Source organism: Pieris brassicae, chromosome 4 (assembly GCF_905147105.1).
Source record: "Pieris brassicae chromosome 4, ilPieBrab1.1, whole genome shotgun sequence".
Lineage (NCBI taxonomy): Eukaryota > Metazoa > Arthropoda > Insecta > Lepidoptera > Pieridae > Pieris > Pieris brassicae.
In genome coordinates, this window is record NC_059668.1 from 17,984,236 (window position 1) to 18,004,290 (window position 20,055).

A 20,055-nucleotide genomic window follows, 5' to 3' on the forward strand; every position below is an offset into this window, starting at 1 on the left:
GTGTGGCCTAACCATGAAATTAACTATTAAACTGTAAGAAAGTAAGGGTATGTATGAAAAATATTAGTACGCAAAACTATCAGGGACGACTAACTTTCAAAAGCGATACGTTATTGTATGCAAAATCGATATAGGTACATATAACTCTTTTAATAATGCTGCTATACAAAAACTCGGAATCGTTTTTGGGATTTTCGAACTTCTGTAACAGTTTTGGTGCAAATTACATAAGTATTTAATAGTCAAACGCATGGTAGAGCCACTAAGATGAAACGTCGACATTTAGAATTTGTACTCTAAACAAAACTAAAATTAATTTCATAGATACATATTAATTATAAAGATACATAGTTTTACCCTACTTAATCATACAAAACATTCAATTAGGATCGAAATATCCAATAATAATAAATGTTACGCCTCGGAAGTACGCCCTGCGCCCTTGTTTGTATGTCTAGGAAAATATACCTACTTGTTTCTATACATACGGAATAAACTTACAAATACTACTGCGAGTATTTGTTCATAAACATGTAACTACTTTGTTTATAATAATTCAGCAACAAAATAATAAGGCAAGTTTGTATAGAAATAACATTTAAAATCGCTACTTTAAGCGCAAAAGTTGCGTGCAACAGTTGAATAAATTAATGAAATCACTATTGCCTGTTACTTCGTTCGTATTTTATCTATCCTACGGGAACATTTATTTTCAGGATAAAAAGTATTCTATTCGAGGTCATTCTATTTCTGTGACACATTTCATCAAGACACGTTCATTTTTACAAACCTACGTAACGGACATTTTTTAAATTTATAGTAAAATTCAGATAATAAAAATATTAAATTACTCACAAAATATATTATAAGAAGCAATTATATTAATAATATTCGATAATAATGGTACTATAACAAAGGACTATTATTTTTATCAATGTTGATAACAAATTGAATGGACTAATGTATAATATAATAATAATAGAAGGAAAATATGAGAATTTAGCATAATATGAATATATTTATTCGTGTATGATTTTAAACTGATCTTGACGTAAAGCTGTGTAAACATATTGAAACTTTGAAGTTTTATACAGAAATAAAAGTGTAATAAAGTTTAGACTAAACTTAATGTATAATCAAACAAATAATTGGCATCCACATTTACTAAATCAATTCCAAAGCATAAAGCAAAAGCTTAATTAAACTTTCATGAATCGTAGTTTTAACTAAAAAGCATAATTGTAAAAAAGAGCTTACGTTCGTAAAACTTCACAACACAGAAATAATAGAAAGGAATTAATAATCATATAAATATCACAGTAAATATAAAATTCAAACTCACTTATAAAACCACGTGCTAATTGACACGAGTGACAATGTAATGTCGGGAAACAACCACCGCAAAGTCTAAACTCACAATCACGAATGCCGTCTGAAGAATCGAGGAACTCTATTCTATGAAAATAACGATATGCTTCAATCCAAAATAATCCTTATGCTCCCGTAAATAAAGCCGCAAACACCGGAGGACGCGTTATTTGTAAATAATCACATTGAAACCGAAAACATGTTGCTATTGCATTCATCCACATTATTTATGGAGTGTTGGAAAGAGGAAGGAGATAGTTTAACGCGCATGTGCATTATAGGGTGACAAAACTGTCACGAAGGGAACTTTTTGGAAACTAAAATAATAATATTTTTTTATTTTCTTATCTCATGTGAAAATAAATAGTTTTTTTATAATACTTTTATCTAACTAATAAAAAGGTAAAAATATCTGTAATAGATATAAGGTGAATTACGGATATACTTTATTTTTTGTACTAATTTTAAATCAAGATTGTGGAAAGCCACGTTGCCCGTTTATTTAACTTTTAAAACCTGATATGGGTAATTTATAAAACTGTTTAGTAAACTTGTAGATATAAAAAACTTACCGATACATTCTGGAACAGTATCATTCCATCTATTATCGTCATAGCACCATAATATCCGCGCCCTTTGCCGTGTGTCGATGAAAACAAAATTCACATCACACACGTAGTGCGCTACATCTTCATTTTTATACACAATATAGCCGTGAGATGGCGCTGATACAGTAACACACCCTAAACCTGTAGATGAAATAATAGCTAAGTACTAATACACCACAATACCGATGTCGTTAAATTAAATAAAATAGAATAAAATTATTGTATGTTGATAGCGCTTGACTACAATAATTAAGTAAAGTCATAGTTAGTCAATACTAATATGCTACAGATGTCGTAAAATAAAGAAAAATATGACAAAAATATTTTAAGGTAGTTCTAACAGCCTGGCACAGATGGCGCTTGACTCAATAAGTTACACAAGCAAACGCAAACACTCGTAGTTATCAAAACCTCGGAAAGATGGCGTTGTTACAGACGAAAAACGAACACAGAGCTTACACAGTTATCACACGAGATAAAATATTCAAAACATTTTACTTACTTTTATAATGTAACAACACGCCTCTTTTTGGGAAGGCGCCCTTAGATCTAGCTTCAACTAATACTTCAACGGTGTTTGTTACAGAGAGCAAGCGTAATGGCATTTCAACTTGATCACAGCTGCTTAGAAGAGAATCACCGTTTGAATCATGAACTGCCACATAATCAGTGCAGTTACTTTCAAATGGGCCTATACCTGAAATCATATTTTAAATATTATTCTAGACTTTCGGACTGTTTAATTAAATGTGTAAATGTTATTATTTCATGTAAAACAAAACAAATAATATCAATGAAATGTACTTTTATATTATTTAAATTAATAAAAATAATCGATTAAATAACATTTTTTTTTATTTGTATCAGTATACAAAAATTGGTATTAGTTATTGTTTTTTGTTAACATAGCTTTTAGACATTTAAAGAAAACACTTTTTTATCGGATTGAAGCTATGTATTATTATAAACTTATAATTATTTTACATAAATTTAAATTTCTCCCGACGTTTCGCGTGCTTTTCAGCGTTCGTGGTCACGGTAAAAAAGTAATTAAAAATTGCCCGACTTACTGAAGGTTATTATTACACGATTATAACGAGAATAAAAACGTATAACGTCTTAATACATATACAGTCTATAAAAATCAACTTACTTCTTAAACTAACATCAAGTAAGGTAACTCGTATTCGTTGTTCCGGATGTGCCCGGAGTTTCCACCGACACTCATCTCCGACGTAGAAGTGCGGATATCCGGGTGTCCGGATGTAGCCCTCGCTCTCTGGACCCCTATCTGCCACCTGCACTTCACGGTTGCAATAGTGGACTGATAGGGAATCTAGAAATAATATATCTTTTTTGATTTGAGCTTAAGAACAAAACAGTTTTATAATGTTCAGTTTAAAAAAAGAATAAATTCTAATAAAGAAAGAATTTTAAATTCTTCTCGGAAGTGTTGGCAAAGTTAGAATATGCTTTATTAAAATGTCAGCATATGTAAATTCCCTTTATTACAACATTTCACTTTCGGGGTTCAAGGTTACACGTAAAAGCCTTATCATTTCTCACGCAACCAATAACCTTCATGTAATTGATACTTTGCCGCTGAAATACAGAATAAAAAGAGACGAAGTATTGTGAATTCCTTTATATGTACGCGAATATCGCATATTTAAAAAAAATATATTAGATCGTGTTCTTCTTTTTTCATAGCGATGCATAATATATATGTATAGTAAATATGTCCATCACTGCTCTAACAAACTGTTAATATATATAAAACAATGTTTCCTTCGTAAACATTTGCGACTTGACCGATTTTTCATTTAAAAAATGTAGAATATTGTCATAAATAGGATTGATATATGTATTGAACTTAATACTATATATGGTACATTGATACAATCATAAATTAAGTTTAGCTAATGTAACACGACGTTCTTGTTGTAAATTAAAAAAAAATGTTTTGTAATTGATTGACTGATCAATTTCAATAAATAAATTATTATTTTAATTATAACAATTATTCTCGTAAAGTATACACGAATTAAATAATTATATTTGTAAAGGTTTTACTTTACAAAGCACGACCGCGTCCTTTCATATTACGGTAAGTGTGAAAGTGTGCCCCTATATAACCGTACTAAGGACAGATATTTGTGAGGTTCAAACTGAGGTCTTGCGTTCGTAACCATCCACCAATAGTTTTTTTTTAAAAACACCATTAGGGTAAGATTCAGAGTCCCGACAACGATGAGTATGACTCATTTATGTCAGAATCTAAGACTACCTAGCGCAATGTCTCAACGTGGAATAAAAAAACTAACTCCTAAAATACGTTAGTGTGTGTCAAATCTGATCACCAATATGCCTTTAAAGAAATATTATTAATTCAACAGATGCAAAGATCCATGAAAGGTTGAAACGCTACTCGATTGTTATTCGATTTAGATCCATGAAAGGTTGAAACTCTACTCGATTGTTATTCGATTTCGGTGAAATTGTAAAAGATGACATTTTTAACCTGTCATAGTTAATATGTTTTTAACTGGTGCCTCCTACAATTGCAGCAAATTGAACTACATGGACACACACAGTGCCCAGTGGGGTCTAATGACTTCTAGTTCAAAATTAATTCGAACATCATTACCCAATTGCTAGGCGCAGGCTATATTAATTCTTTCTATATTATTGCATCTGTCAAATAGTGTCTGTACAGACCAAGCGCACACTTTGAACTTTTTGTCTTGCTAGCCACAAAACTCGTTTAACGGATATAAAATTTATTACATTATATATGTATGTATTTCCGTCTATGCCCATTTATAAAGTTATACCTAGGTAATACTAAAAATGTTTAGAAAATTAAAAACGGCTTAATGAAGAAAGTTGCCAATAGTTTTAAGTTTTTTCGAAGTAACCTCCGTTCCTCTCTACACATCGTCGCATTCGATGAAACTACTGAGAGAAGCAGTGGGCTTATTCTTTCTTATGGGTCTCTTCTATGGCATTTTCGTACGCTTTCGTCGCATCTTCAGGGCTCGTCCTTCTGTCCTTCCATCTTCTAGCACAACTGTCGCAAAATGACTGAAATTCCTCGAAAGGAAACACCCACTGAACTGATTGTCTTTTGGCTTCTCGTTCGTAGCAATATATCCAGCTTTTATCACCTGTGACGATGTCAAATACAGCATTTGAGTCACCGCCGTTGAACTTATCTAACATTTGGCGACACCAATCCATGCGAAGGTGTTTCTGGCCGTCGGTTAAAGTATGGGGAATCCATCTGGTACAAAGTTTCCTGACGCCTAAATGTTCGAGTAATATTTTTTGAACTAGACTCATACTAATGCCTCGGCTTGTCTGTATCTGCCCATATGCCCCATCACTCTCTTATCTTCGTCTATCATGCGTCGCACAGCACTGATGTTATCTTCAGTAGTCGCTGTTAAAGGACGTCCCTCACGCGGATCATCATTGAGATTGCTTCGTCCATGCTTAAACTCGCTAAACCAATTGTAAATAGTGGCACGAGATGGGGCTTTATTAAGAAATGCTATTTACAGCCTATCATAGCTTTGTTGTTGAGTAAGCTCACAACGAATGTCATAATAAATCATTGACTTAAAATTTTCTCGTGTAACAGGAGTTTCATATTTGCTGCCAATTCACAAATCAAATGACAAATGAATGCAATATACTACATTAAGTTACCAAAGAGTTCTAAAATTTAAATTCAAATAAAGTTGTCATTAGCAATGTTTCTAACTGGCCAGTTCTACACATTTTAGTTAGTGTTACCCGCGTATTTTAGCTGTATATATATAATATACAATAGTTACGTTTAACTTAATAAATTTTCTATTTAATATTAAAGTACATAAGCTTATTCATAAACTGTTGCGTATAACTTTTCCCTTTCACATAAATCATTTCTCGCCGATTATATTATTAATAAACTAACTTTCAATTATGAGGTTTATGTACGTATAAACAGTAAATGTCAAGGACCGCGTTAAATAAAATAGATTAATTTGTATTGAAAGGAATATTCAAATGAGTACGTGTGTGGTTTGATAAGCGAATGAGTAGTAATGAATGGGAATTGTGTTATATGTATTTTATACACCACCTTATCGGTATATCAAAGTAATGTGTTGATATACTAGCTATTAAGGCCTTTTTACCTCACTTTTGACTCAACACCTCAAAGGAGGCAGTCGTTCATCCCCGATAGAAATAGAAAAAGTCTATATGATTTAGTATTGTCTTTTGTTAAAATAGCTTTTACACATTAAGAAAAACACTTTTTGAACGGATATAAGTATAAGATTATAAGTTTTTAATAATAATACATAGCTTTAATCCGTTCAAAAAGTGTTTTTCTATATTATTTTCTTATCATGCCACCCCAAATATGATCAGTAGTCATCCTGTGAAATTTCTCCTTTTCTCCTTGTTCTGTGGCGAAAACAGAACTAAATTGGAACTTCAATAAATACAAAATAAAACCTTAAAAACCCAAAACCTTATTTCTTTTTAAAGAATTAGCAAAAAGGTTAGTCGACATCACAAGAGACCGAAGAGCTGGCAGCTACCTCGAAAAAAGAATTAGTCTAGCTATTCTAAGGGGGAACGTTGCCAGTATCTTCGAAACCTTGCCTAATAATATATTTTAGTTACTATATTTAAAGGTAAGTTATTGTTCTTTGTTATAAAATTTATGTTAGCAGTATTTTCTACTTATTGTCCGTAAAATGTGATCTATAAATACTTATATTGTGTAGTATCATGAACATTGACCTGTCTGTTTAATCTCAGACTCTCCACCTTCAGATGACTTATGAAAATCCTATTATACCTAAGAGTCTCTCAAACTTTGCTGAATTGAAAATTATAAGCACCTTCATTAAAAGCGTTAGATTACCGCAAATTTTCTTCAAATTACCGGTTATATTGTTGACAAGTAATTATACTGAAACGAGATATTAGGGATAAAGAACAACAATACAATGTTATTTTTAAAGCATATTTAAAATATGTTTTTTTAAGTTATAGCATTAGCTAGTAATTCAACACTTATGACAGTTGCTTCGTCAACAAGATAGTATTATTATTGTCGATGAATTATACTCACATAAGTATTTAAACTCAATAATAAACATAATTTCTTCGAAAATAAATAAATCGGTAGCGCGACAACTTTTTAAGGTCTCAGTTTCCGGAATCTATTTCATGATAATTTTCTAATAGGCAAGTAGGTGATCAGCCAACTGTTCCAGCCTATGCTAAATGCGTACATAGAAAGAGAGCCCATTGATGCATAGCCGGGGATCGAATCTACGACCTCAGGGGTAAGAGTCGCACGCTGAAGCCACAGGCCAATACTGCTCTTGATAATTTATTTACATTAACATAATAAACTAGTTTATTATTACTGCTGTAATTTGTATACATATATAGTACCAGTAAATGCCAGCAGTTTGTGTTTCTTTGGCGTAGTGTTACGTATAAATTGAGATTATATAATTTATAGAGCATTAAGAAAAACACTTTTTGAACGGATTAAAGCTATGTATTATTATTAAAAAATTATAATTATTTACATAATCACGGTCACCACGCACGCTGAAAAGCACGCAAAACGTCGGAAAAAATTTAAAATTTAGAATTATGTTAATAATTATAAATGTTTAATAATAATACATACCTTTAATCCGTTCAAAAAGTGTTTTTCTTAATGTGTAAAAGCTATTTTAACAAAAGACAATATTATAGAACATTTACCCAAACAGAAACATAAACCCACCAAAATTACAATTGTCTATGAAAACAGAATTCGACGCAGACGCTAAATCGGATTAATTGTCCATTGGGCACTGTACTGCAGCCTAGGGGATAGCAATCGAAAAATTTATCTTAATGTGTGGAAAAGATTTTATTATAGATAGAGCCACAATATCGTGTTAAACTGACTAAAATATTACTGCCGTAGTCAGAGTTGTTTATTTAAAGTAAATGGTTATCAATAATGATACTTTAAGGGGTATTTTTCTTCTTCCCATTCATCCTAAAAGCACGGCATCAGCCATCTGTCACTAATTCCGCGTGTGATTCCACTACTTAACCGTTTGTTCAGTGCACTGAATTTATTTGCGATAGGTTTAAGAAGTATTGTTTTGTTAACATGGCTTTTACACATTAATAAAACACTTTTTAAACGGATTGAAGCTATATATTATTATTATAAACTTATAGTTATTTACATAATTTTAAATTTAAATTTTTCCGACGTTTCGCGTGCTTTACAGCGTGCTTGGTCACCGTGACCAAGTGAAAAGTGTTTTCTTAAGGTTTAAGAAGGCTAAGGGATGAATGTAAGATGGGTTATTTTGTATTTAAATAGTAATTAATTTTGTTAGTAGTATACTAGGGATGTTGAATGAAAAGTAGGTATGAGTAGGACACAATTACCTTTTATTAATGTTTTTATTTTATTTTTCGGTTTTTTTTATATAGTTTTGCCCTTATTACAAATTTCTCTTCATGATCAAAAGTTATAGTTATTACTATATGTAATGTCTAGGCTTTGCTCGACAGTATTTTAGTAAAGAATAGTCAATAATATATCCATTTATCCAGGGTAAACGAAGAAACCAGTGTGAATATTCTTCGTTTACACTGCCTAATACAGTTACACTGCATTCTACATTCAATCCAAATGCTTTGTACAATCTGCATGTATTCACTGGGTTCAAACGACCGCACACGTTCAACTACTAACAGAGCTCAATAAATTATTATAGTAGAAATATCAAAACTAAAATGATATCATTATTTTCTCAGATATAATGGATTTATTATGCGTATTGGGCCATTAAGATCAAATGACATTAGGGGCGTGTGGTGGTGATAACTTTTAATAAGTTCTTTTTCATATATTGTATTCTCTTTTCGTATTTATTATATAAGAACCAAATTAGGGAGAAATAATCTAGAGGCTTTTCTGTATTATTTTACGTTTTTTTGACCAATCTATTATTGAGTATGTATTGTTTCTTTATCAAATAAAAATAACTATGAATAATGTATATTACCTACTCGTACGTTACTCTCGTTATTAAACAAAAACAATGGCATAGATTTTGTATTGTAAGTCGTATTACCGTACAAACGGTGTATTCAAGCCCCTCGTGTCCTTTCTTTACTTATGCTTTCATTAAGAACGTATTGCAGATTATTTGTTAAAATTATAACATTATACATAAATAAATTCACGATAGAAATTTGCAATAGAAAAATTGCGTCAGATATGTACAGGTTTATTTTTAATCTAAGCTCCAACAGTGTATCTGACTAAAATTAAAATTTCTTGCTAACTAATAACAACGCATAATACAAGAAAGTAGTTGAAAAGTTTAATTAAAAATACAGTCGGGGGATTGCATATTTATTTCACACAATTCTACAATAGGTGGCGCTAGCAACACCATGTTCGTCCGTCTATAAAGACATGACACCTGCATCCATGACAATGCAAACCGTGAAGCAATGTGGGGATAATTTTATTAAAATAACGTTTAAATGTGTATATTTTAATATGCAATAAGTATAAATATAACAAGTTCGCTTATTCGAAACTGCAATTCGTCACAATGATTCCCCATAAAATACGCACGTGTCAATAACAATAGTTTACGTCAACACCCTAAAATTGTAACATTTTGGTATCAGCCATTTTACGTGACCTACCTTACCCAATAACGGTACTGAAGCTCGCCGTTAAATTATTCAACCCATTGAATTTTAAAGTTCAACTTAAACTGGCGGACGTGCTTCCCAAAGCAGTTTATTTTTACTATTATGGCTTTTGATAAGCTGACTGGATGTATTATCACATTGTCACGTTAACGTTGGTGTAAATAAATGCACACACCTAGAGGAGTTATTGTTAAATTATTTCAAATGTTCCTGTATAATGGGTTCCAGTAAAGGTGTTTTTACAAAAATAGTACTAATGCAGTTGATTGTGTTAGGAATATGCTAAAAGACATCAGTTTAGAGTTAGAAATTTCTAAAGGTTGGAAAAATCTTATATGAGTTGCCTGCTTTAAGAAATTTTTAAAAAATACTATAGGGAAATAATAGCAGTTTTGTCAGTTCACTCAACGGACAAGTAAAGAGGATCGGTTAACCTAAGTAATTCGTTAGAAGATTAGTCTTGGCTCTAGGCACATGAAGTAACAGCAGACGATGTCGCCTTCTGACGAACCTATCAGGCACATTGAAGCTAAGGCACTGTAATACTGGCGAATATTAAACTACTCTCCTTGCCATGTAACAATTTTATTAAGAACATCACAAGCGCGAATTCTTTGCATACTCTAAGCTCGATGTAGCCCACAGAGCCAAGATTAATAAGGTCGGATACATGAGTGGGTAAAAAGGGTAACCGTAAGATAGATGTGGCCCAAAAATTTGTTTTGTTAATGATAAATCACACTCTAAATTAAACAAGTTAATTGTCTTATCAATACATGACTCAAACACCCTATAATGTGTTCATACGATTCAACCCTTTGCGGCCTGAGGTTTCTATATCTATTTTGTCAACGTAGGAACGAATTTTAGTTACATAACAATACACGACTTTGATACATGTGTAAAAAAAATTGCGTCTTAGACATGCCAGTGTCCTATTGATGTTTCTTTATCCGTACGAACAAGTCGCGCACAGAAATAATAATATTTGTACGGCATCGAACACACGACCTCAGAATTAACTACTAGCCCAAATTGGCCCCTAACGAAGTATTATCAGACACGTGCCCATTTGCAGCCCATTCAGGAAATCTCGAGGGACATGACGTTTTTTATAACAAGGATATGGGCTCATCATTTTCATAAGAACTTTCTTGTTATATAACTATGTAGAGTATAGATAGAAGTTACCACGTAGTTTCGTCTTTATCACGCTTGTGTCAATTTAAAGTCTATGAACTTAAGTCTCGAGATTTATGAACGGTCAAAAATGTTACGGTACCGTATAGTTTTAACATAGAAGTTGTACATTAGCGCAATACACAAGCAGTCACCAATTATGATCTCGACCCTAAGCTGTTTGCACAGTTCGGCACCAGAACTAGATTTGTGATAGGTTTTCGAAGACTGAGAGATGCATGTTTCAGAAGTTGAAATAACATTTATTAGTAGTGTGTATTTTTATTATTGTTTGGCTGATGCTGTAAAAAAATAATGTATCTTAGATTCTCAAAAAACCGAGTGTATTAAGTAAATTTATATTTACATACGTAATTGTATAAATTAATTTTACCTCACTGTGGTATTCGTTTCGGTATATAAGTAAACTCAATAACACCATTACACGCATTATAGATTGGGGTCTAATATTTTTCTATCGAACAATTGGCAAGCGGTTTTGATAGGCGTGACGTCACACATCTGTCCAAAATGGACGAATCGATTTCACGGTTGACAGCAGTCTTAGTGGTATGGCGCTGCTATGGTTTAAATTAAACACAAATTGTAGATAATTTTATTACACACAATTTCGGTGAATTTTGATAAGCAATTTACAACTTCTATTAACATATTGACCGTTCATTTATTGTACGCTTTGGCTTTTATTAAGGTATAATAATAATCTCGTGGCACTACATATATGTGTTGGTTTCAGAAGGAATCCGTTTGATTAGTTTTATTTCACAAACAATTAGGTGATCAGCTTCCTGTCCTCCGTCTGTCACATGTCATCGATATTTGCATTTGAGAGATGCCGGTTTCCTCACGATGTTTTCCTTCACCTATGATCACATAGACAGAAATTTGGTTTTTGTTCATATCCGGGCGTCGAACCTATAACATCAGCAATAAGAGTCGCACGCTGAAACCTCTAGACCAACACTGTTTTTATACATCTGTTGTTAATATAATATTCTTGTAAGATGAATTTGTAGGGTTTGCCTTCCGTCATAACGGCCACAAAGGCCAGCGAAATCACTAAGCCTCCCTTTCTACCGTTATTAAAAAAGAAGGCCCGTTTTTACGAGTCGAAATTTCTAGATGTCTAAATTATCGCCGCTTAGTCTATTTAGGAACGCAAATTCATATTTGAAAAATATTGTGAGTAAATCGTGGACGTAAGCAAACAATTGTGGAACATGATTTCGTAGTTTTTAAATGAAGTGACATGAACAGGAAACTGACTACTAATCTAGAAAGTCATGTTAGATTTCACTATATTGTGGTTATGAGAACGTAATTTGTATGACAGCGAAACTTATGATGTTGATTTAATAATTTATTAACCTTAAAATATAATAATTTGTTTAGATTAAACCTTAAGGGAAGAAAATATCTTATCAGAATAATTCGTTTGCGTTCGTTCGCGTCGCATTAAGCATTAAATACTGATTATATTTATTTACAGAAGGAGACGAAATATTGGCTTGCTTCAATCTAGAAACTTACATTTCGGCAGGTCCAGAACAGACATTCTCACATCAGATATGATGCATGATGATATGACGCAGCCATACAAAATCGCAATATTGCGTAATCTCTACAAAACTAAATGCGATGAACAGATTTCCAGTCCTTCATATCCTCGCCATCAGGCACTTTATTGGACAAACATGATAAGTCATATAAATATGACCAATTGTCCATCCCTTTAGGGCTTGATTAATTACTTACCATCAAAACATGCGTATTTTATGTACACCACGCCAGGTGACCAGCTCTCTGACGGAGGGTAGTCCTCGGCCAGTCTGAAGTTGCAGTGATTGACTCCTGTACATCTGAAAATAAAATCAGTAATACTGTCAATAAAGGGAAATTCCTAAATGTTATAATCAAATAAAAATCAGAAATCAAATCAATTGAATCATTCAATTCCAAAAGTCAATAGGCTGGGTTCTTTTGCTTTTCATTTCCTTATTTGGAAACTTTTTACTTTGTTTGAAGTACTAATTCGATTCTCTATTTATTCGTTACGCAGATGTTTATGATTTATGTTATATAATCAAGAAGACGTTTTATTCTTAATCTATACATAACATATACATTTAATGATAATAAAAACGGAATAATTTAATAATTATTACGGTCTGTAAATTAGTGTATATTTTTTTTTCTTTTAAAATCCATAATGGGAACTTTCATGGCCAAATAAGTTTTAAATGTCAAAATATAATCTGTATAAATTCACATACATGTTCGCTTTAAACCAATAGGCAAACTGACTCTTATGTCATGTCATAGGTTTTTCTTGCAGTATGATCACTTAGAATAAAATGCTGAGAGCTTGAAGAATTTGGTACGCTCATAAATAAATTTTTTTCATGAAATTTCCTAAGTCGTGTATACTTGGGGATACCTCTTCTGCCAGGTGATTGTTGAACTATTTTAGTAAATATATTTTTTAAGTCTATAAAATACTGCAACATTTTCAGATTAAGTTTCAAAAGATTTTAATTAGGCTACAAGTTTTTCAACAGCCCGTAATTAGTCTTTCATTTTCTTGAAGCAATAAAAACGCATCAAATATCGAATGACTTCAACCAAATTCAGACCATAAAACCTTTTATTTATAAACTGTGGTATCTTAACTAATATTAATAGTTTAAAAACGAGGAAAACATAGGTATACTGTTCCGCGTGTGGTACTTCATTAGCAGTATAAGATTTAGATATGTAAGGGACTCAATTAAGATAGGACCCAGAGAACCCTTGGGGCTATGGAGACTAGACAAGATTTTTCTGTGTCGAAATTTTTCTTGATATCGTTAATTTAAGTAAAAAATACGCTGTTTCGTCATATTGAGTTTTTTTTACGTGTTATAAGAAGAAGTTATCATGAAGGTGATGTAGGGCTTAAATCAAGCGCGGCATAGCGCATCTACAGCAGTCGTAATTAAAAAGAACAATATTATATTAATTTTGAAAAAACTATTTTATAATACATGAATTAATGAATTAACTTTTATATTATTTATTTCAAAACAACTTTTTTTATAGTTTATTTATAATGTATTATAAAATAGTTGACTTGGTAAAAAATGATAACAGTTTGATTATAAAATGTTTATATGTAAGTCACATACAGAGCACGGTCGTTAAAGATTACATTTTCCAATTTCCTTTTACCTTTCGGTAAATTGAAGGGAAATTAATAATTTCAGTTTCGGGCTTTTAATCAAGCAGTAGTTTAGTGTTTATCACTCTCTTGTTTTTTTGGTTATATTCGTCCTTAGTGAACATGTGTTCACAAGTATATAAGTAAGCATTTTTATATAAATTATATTAAAGTTGAAAAGTAGATTTAACAGTATTTAAAAAAAATCTATGTTAAAACTATATCTTTTATTAGTATCGTTTTACAATCGCACATGACGAATGAATTCGTGTATTCGAAATTCTAAAGCGCTAAAAAGCCTCATACAACGCTTTTAAATGCCGGAAGCAAGAACGATGCAAGTTGTGTTACGGTCGTCATGCATGTGTACACTTGATAGGGCCAAATGATTTGGGGGCAAACCCACTAAAAGATACAATTTAAAAAGATAATGTTTGTTTAAAAAAAACGTAATATTCTATTAAGTTGTTAAGAGTAATCTATTGTTAATCTAACAATACCGTATGTATGTATGTGTGGACTAAGTTTCCGCACTTAGACTCTCAATAGGTCCATTGTGCGTAAATTCCTGGCTAACTAAGGCAGCCTAACTTCCTTCTAAAAGCACAGAAGCCTCCTGGGTAGGCTTCACGGAGTGACCTCACTGTTTTGAGGATTTCTGCACGTTGTTATGTCACAGCCTCGCATTCCAGGACTACGTGGGTTGTACTAACAAAACCGTATGAAGTTACTTGTGTTCGATCCAGTGTCTGTCACCAATGAACAATGAGACGTCGTGGGTTTGTGGTACTCACCACAGACATCCACCTAGAGTGACTTTTTACCAAAGATAGAGACCAAATAAATAAACAAATAAATTCCACTATATAAATTACTATGCGTGAAAGCCAAACGCACTTTTGCATTTAAAATATTAGTCTGGCAGCGAAAACTTCCGGCCTTTATTCCGGTCTGGCCCTTCACCTGGGGTGACGTGCAAAGTGGCATGCAATTCGTTTTATTGTCTGCACTTATCAACATGACAAGGTATTTTATCGGTAGAATATGTAGGAAGCTTTTGATAGTCATGCTTTTTAAATACGAGCTTTAATCACATAATTCTGCCATCATCCCGAAAGATACCTTAATTATCACATACCACTTGCAAATAACTGGTCAGGCTGATAACAATAAGTGTGTGTTTTATGTTATAAGAGGCTCATCTGATGTTAAGTGATACCGCCGCCCATGGACACTCACATTGCCAGAAGGTTCGCAAGTGCATTGACGTGATAAGGTACAATTCTCTAGATGCTTCTTAGCTTAGCTTAGCTCTAGACCATGACACGAGCTGCCGGTTAAAGAGAGAGAGAGAGATGATAATGTGAAATGAAAAAGTTTGTGTGACCTAAACCATTCATTAATGTTGATAAGTCAAGTCACATCAAACCATTTATTTCAATTAGGCTTAATTAAAAGGCACCTTTGCAAGTCAAAATTACAAGAAAAATATTTAAAAAAAAATTTAAAAAAGGCAATAAACTCTATACTTCTCTTTTAAAATAGTTTTAACAATATTTCGTATTGATTTGAAGACCGTGTAGGTAGCTAGAATAAAAAAAAAACTACTTTACTAAAATAAAATAGGTGTTATAAAAACAATGCAGCAGATACCTAAATTATTATTTAGATACATGGTACCCATATATTCTCAAATACTGCAACTATAGATTTTACATTATTCTTTATAAAAAAATATTAACATACAGTCAAACAGTGTGTGAGTAAAATTGATTTCTTTTTTTCAAAAAAGGAACATGTTTCAATTTGAAATAAACTAATCGTTATTTTTTTATTTGAACAATGTAAAATTACTTCTAGTAATAAGTAACGTTTTACTATTCAAGCAAACTTTCATAGTACAGAGATTTTATACCACCGCTCAAAGGATGAGTCCCAGCAAATTTGTAAAGGCAACGTGCAACCATCAAGTCCCATTACAGTCTATTCATCTGCAATGTATGTCGAGGACCTGTGAACTAGATATGGAAAAACTGTTGCTACATGAAAGTTTTTGAATTGTATCACTCCGTATAACATTACACAGCTTTTTGCTATTGGATTCGCACCCTAATGGTAATGATAAGACTGAGATGATGGATGCAAACGCAAAACGCAGGTAACATCTTTGCTTCGTTCGGTCTAACTTAAATAATAAATGAAAAACCAAACATGTTTCAGTCATTAATATACAAACTACGGAGGAGCCCTTTTTAAGTTATAAAATAACTAGTTGATATTATCTTAAATTTATTGATTGACGCCTCGAACCTCTAGAATCTATGGGATTTTCATGGAAATGGATTTTTTATGGAAAGCTTTTATCTCCAATGTTTCTGTATTTTTTTTTTGTAATACCCTACAGCTGTTTTCAGTGCAGTGCAAAAAAAAGTTAAAGTTATATATATAGTTGAGCTTTAAATAAATGATAGTTATACGACTAAACGTCTACATATAAAATATTATGATATTTTTCATATATAGGCCAGTTAAAAAATACCCAAATATATATAAATCACATCTTTATTAAAACCTGTGCCCGCATTAATCCTTTCGTAACACGAAGTTCTATAACCTAAAGCTTTTTTCCGTAAATATGCAAGAGGAATATTTTTTTGTCAGATATATGGTATCACGGACTTATTAATGTCTTCCATAACACTGTGCTATATCACTTTGTTCTATTGTCAATAGTTTCCGCTGCTTACGCGATTTAGGTAATTGTTATTGGTGTTTTTCACAACTTGGGTTATCGTAATTTCATACAAAACCCTAGCTTTTTTGAAAATTGTCTATGGAAATCAGTTTTGAAAATTTGGAGAATATTCAATGCAAGCAAACAGTCTTTCCTCACGAATAATAGTGTAGAAATAGGAAGAACTAATTTTAAGCGGTCACATTTTAAGCTCCTTGAGCTTTACAATTGCACTGAGCTTTGAACAAGGCATTTACTTGATGCCCTAAATAATGTTTAGCCTTGGCCCGATAGCTAGAACTTAGGTACTTATTAGTATCACGCGAATACCTCATTAATTTAGCTTGATTATTTTCTTTGTTTTATAAGGCCCTGACGATGCCTTGGGGGCTTTAAAGCATTCCTTATGTTAAAATAAACATAAGAAATATAATTAATACAGTTGAATTGATATGGCACTATTTCACGACTGGATACGTCGAGTTATCTAAATAATGTAATTACGCGTTTTATCCGTGTAAGGAAGTTTTAATTAAATATATATTTCTTTAATATATTTCTTAAATATCACGCGTTGGTTCATTACAATTACAATTATTTAAATCGAGTAATTTGCAAACACAAAGATATAACTGGAGGAAAAATAACGACTTTCGATAAATTACGAATTTTTAGGTTTCCTTTTTAACCTTCCTTGGGTAACATGATCGGTTTACAAACGACGAATTAATACGCGAAATAAAAAAATATATATTCTGTCGAATTCAGAATCCTGAATTTCTGAAATTGCAAATTAGGATAATTTTTAATACTTAATGACCAACAGTTGGATTATTAATTAATTATTGTTTCATTATGAACGCGTATAACTCAGAACCATGAATAATTCCTCAAACGCTTTTATATTATCATGAAACAATAAAGAGCAATATTTTATACACTCGGTTTTCTTATTATTTATTACAGAGAAAAACTACATACGTCACTACGGACTTAGAAAAATATTTTCGCGCAAATTGCCGTAATAACCACAGAGTATCGACGTAAATATAGATTAAAGCACTCAAACCATATTTTATGTATAATTTATAGAGCTTTATGATGCAAAGTTGTTTTGTTTGAAATTATATTTAGGCAATTTTAAAATGTGTTATTTTTTTGCCGTACTTAAAAATAATGTAACAAGAATTACATTTCAATATTCGAATATGTTATATTTTTAATACTAATATTCTGAAATTAAATAATGACACTTTGAATTACAATGCCAACACAATAGATTATTTATGTTCCATTTTTAAATTATTGTAGTCTAAAATAAAACATTTCCCAGGACAATACTTTTTATTATGGCAATAGAATTAAGTGAATACTCAATCCCAATCAACCTCGCTCAAACAAGCAATTTCTCTATGGACTTTTATTTTATCTGTGCCACGTGTTAATTAGATCAAATGATTAATGAGCGGGAATCCTGCACGGCTAGATATTCATAACTTTAATAATTTTATGTTCTGGCAACTTTATGACGGGATGTTTTTAATAGGGTTTGGCCATTGTGGTGATAATAAAACAATTTAAATGATAAAAATAATTGGTGTTATTGGATATATTTATTGTAGTGTGATATTTAAAGACTCTTTTTGCGGGTAAAACGGATTTATGTAAAAGTGTTATAATATATTTCAAATTCAGTCACTTAAATGATTTTATATTATATGATATTAACGCGTATTTACCACATAAGTAGTTTGTGATAATTACGCTATGGAAGTTACTGCATTGTTTAAAGAGATAGTCACTTTTATTAAGGTAAATATATTTTGTCTAGAAATAAAGTGTGCAACCAAAGAGGAAGTTTAAGACTGACGATGTCTGAAATTTTACGAACAGAATATTGTGAGTTTTCACTCTATGTGAAAACTTTAATACAAGGACTGAAAACTTTGACAGACATCTTATAGAAATTATACCAAACTTATAACTTACGTACAAAAAAAATTATTATGCGCTTGGAATTGACCGCTTATTCGTAATAGAGTGTAACACGAAGTTTTGAATACAATTGATACCTAGTATAATTGTTGTGTTTCTACAATTTCGGTTAAATAAATCTTCACGCAAACTAAGATAAAACATTTATTAGTTTCTTTAAAGATGTTTTGATTTCTTAGCAGAATTTTAAATGAACTTTTTGAGAATGATAAAATATTAGTTATTATGGATGGTATTTTTAAAATAATGAATTGAAATGTCTGATTCTACCGCATCATTGATAAGTAAGTTTATATTTGTTTAATATTTTTACTTATTACTTTTAGTTGCTTAATTAGTTGAATGGAATAAAAATAACTATCTGGTTGGTTATCATTTTTGTCCCGATTAATTTTCCTTTTAATAGGTAATTATTAAAAATACACGTATGAATGAATCATAAGCACTTATAGCTTTAGACAAAAGTGACAAACTGGGCGAAAAGCCAAAATCGATGACCCTAATTATGAGCTGTCAAACATTCAGAGAAATGAGAAATGGTACTTTTGAAGTGAAAGAGCTAAATATGATTTGACGTGAGTGTCAAGAATTGTTTGGCTATTGTTGGGTAATATTTATAGGAAAGTAGTCATAAATAGAAATAATTGTTTGACCGGGTCATAACGACGGCCTTCGAATTTCACGATCTAATGTAGACAAGCGGTTTTTTGATACAAATTTTTATATACAGTCAAAACCGTTAATAACGACATCGTTTCGAACAACAGGTTATATTGACCAAAATCAAATGTCCCGGTGGGTGAAAGTATTAGGTACTTAATAACAACGTCATCAGCTGTTACGACTATCAGTTTTGCCCTTCAATGTCGTTATAACAGATTTGGACTGTATATTATTTGATACGTTAATTAAAATGTATGTTCAGTATAGGTAATAAATTATTTCTAATGATAGATGAAGATATATTTTAACACGGCCGAGCCGATTTGATTTCTATGGCAATCTTGAGCGACATTTCCATATATATATTTTTTAATCAATTAGTAAATTAAATCGTGCTTTTTTATACAGATTACTTTCGAATAGAGCTGAAATATGACCCCTCATATCGCAGCTACGACGTAAAAGCTCGAACTGCGTAGAAAGCCACGTGGTAGCACAAAGGTCCCCTTGCCCTATATAACGTCCCAGACTTC

At 31.8% G+C, this 20,055-nt stretch overlaps 1 protein-coding gene across 2 annotated transcripts in view; it reads right to left on the bottom strand.

Annotated features, from left to right (window-relative positions):
- LOC123708512 overlaps positions 1 to 20,055 on the bottom strand; it is a 67,769-nt gene that overhangs the window by 19,898 nt on the left and 27,816 nt on the right. For both annotated transcript variants that reach the window (XM_045659268.1, XM_045659269.1), the window contains exons 3-6: positions 12,690 to 12,793; positions 3,130 to 3,312; positions 2,479 to 2,673; positions 1,941 to 2,117 (exon numbers count right to left, since the gene is read on the bottom strand). In XM_045659268.1, coding sequence (XP_045515224.1) covers positions 1,941 to 2,117; positions 2,479 to 2,673; positions 3,130 to 3,312; positions 12,690 to 12,793 — 659 coding nt within the window. The remainder of the gene's footprint in view (positions 1 to 1,940; positions 2,118 to 2,478; positions 2,674 to 3,129; positions 3,313 to 12,689; positions 12,794 to 20,055) is intronic.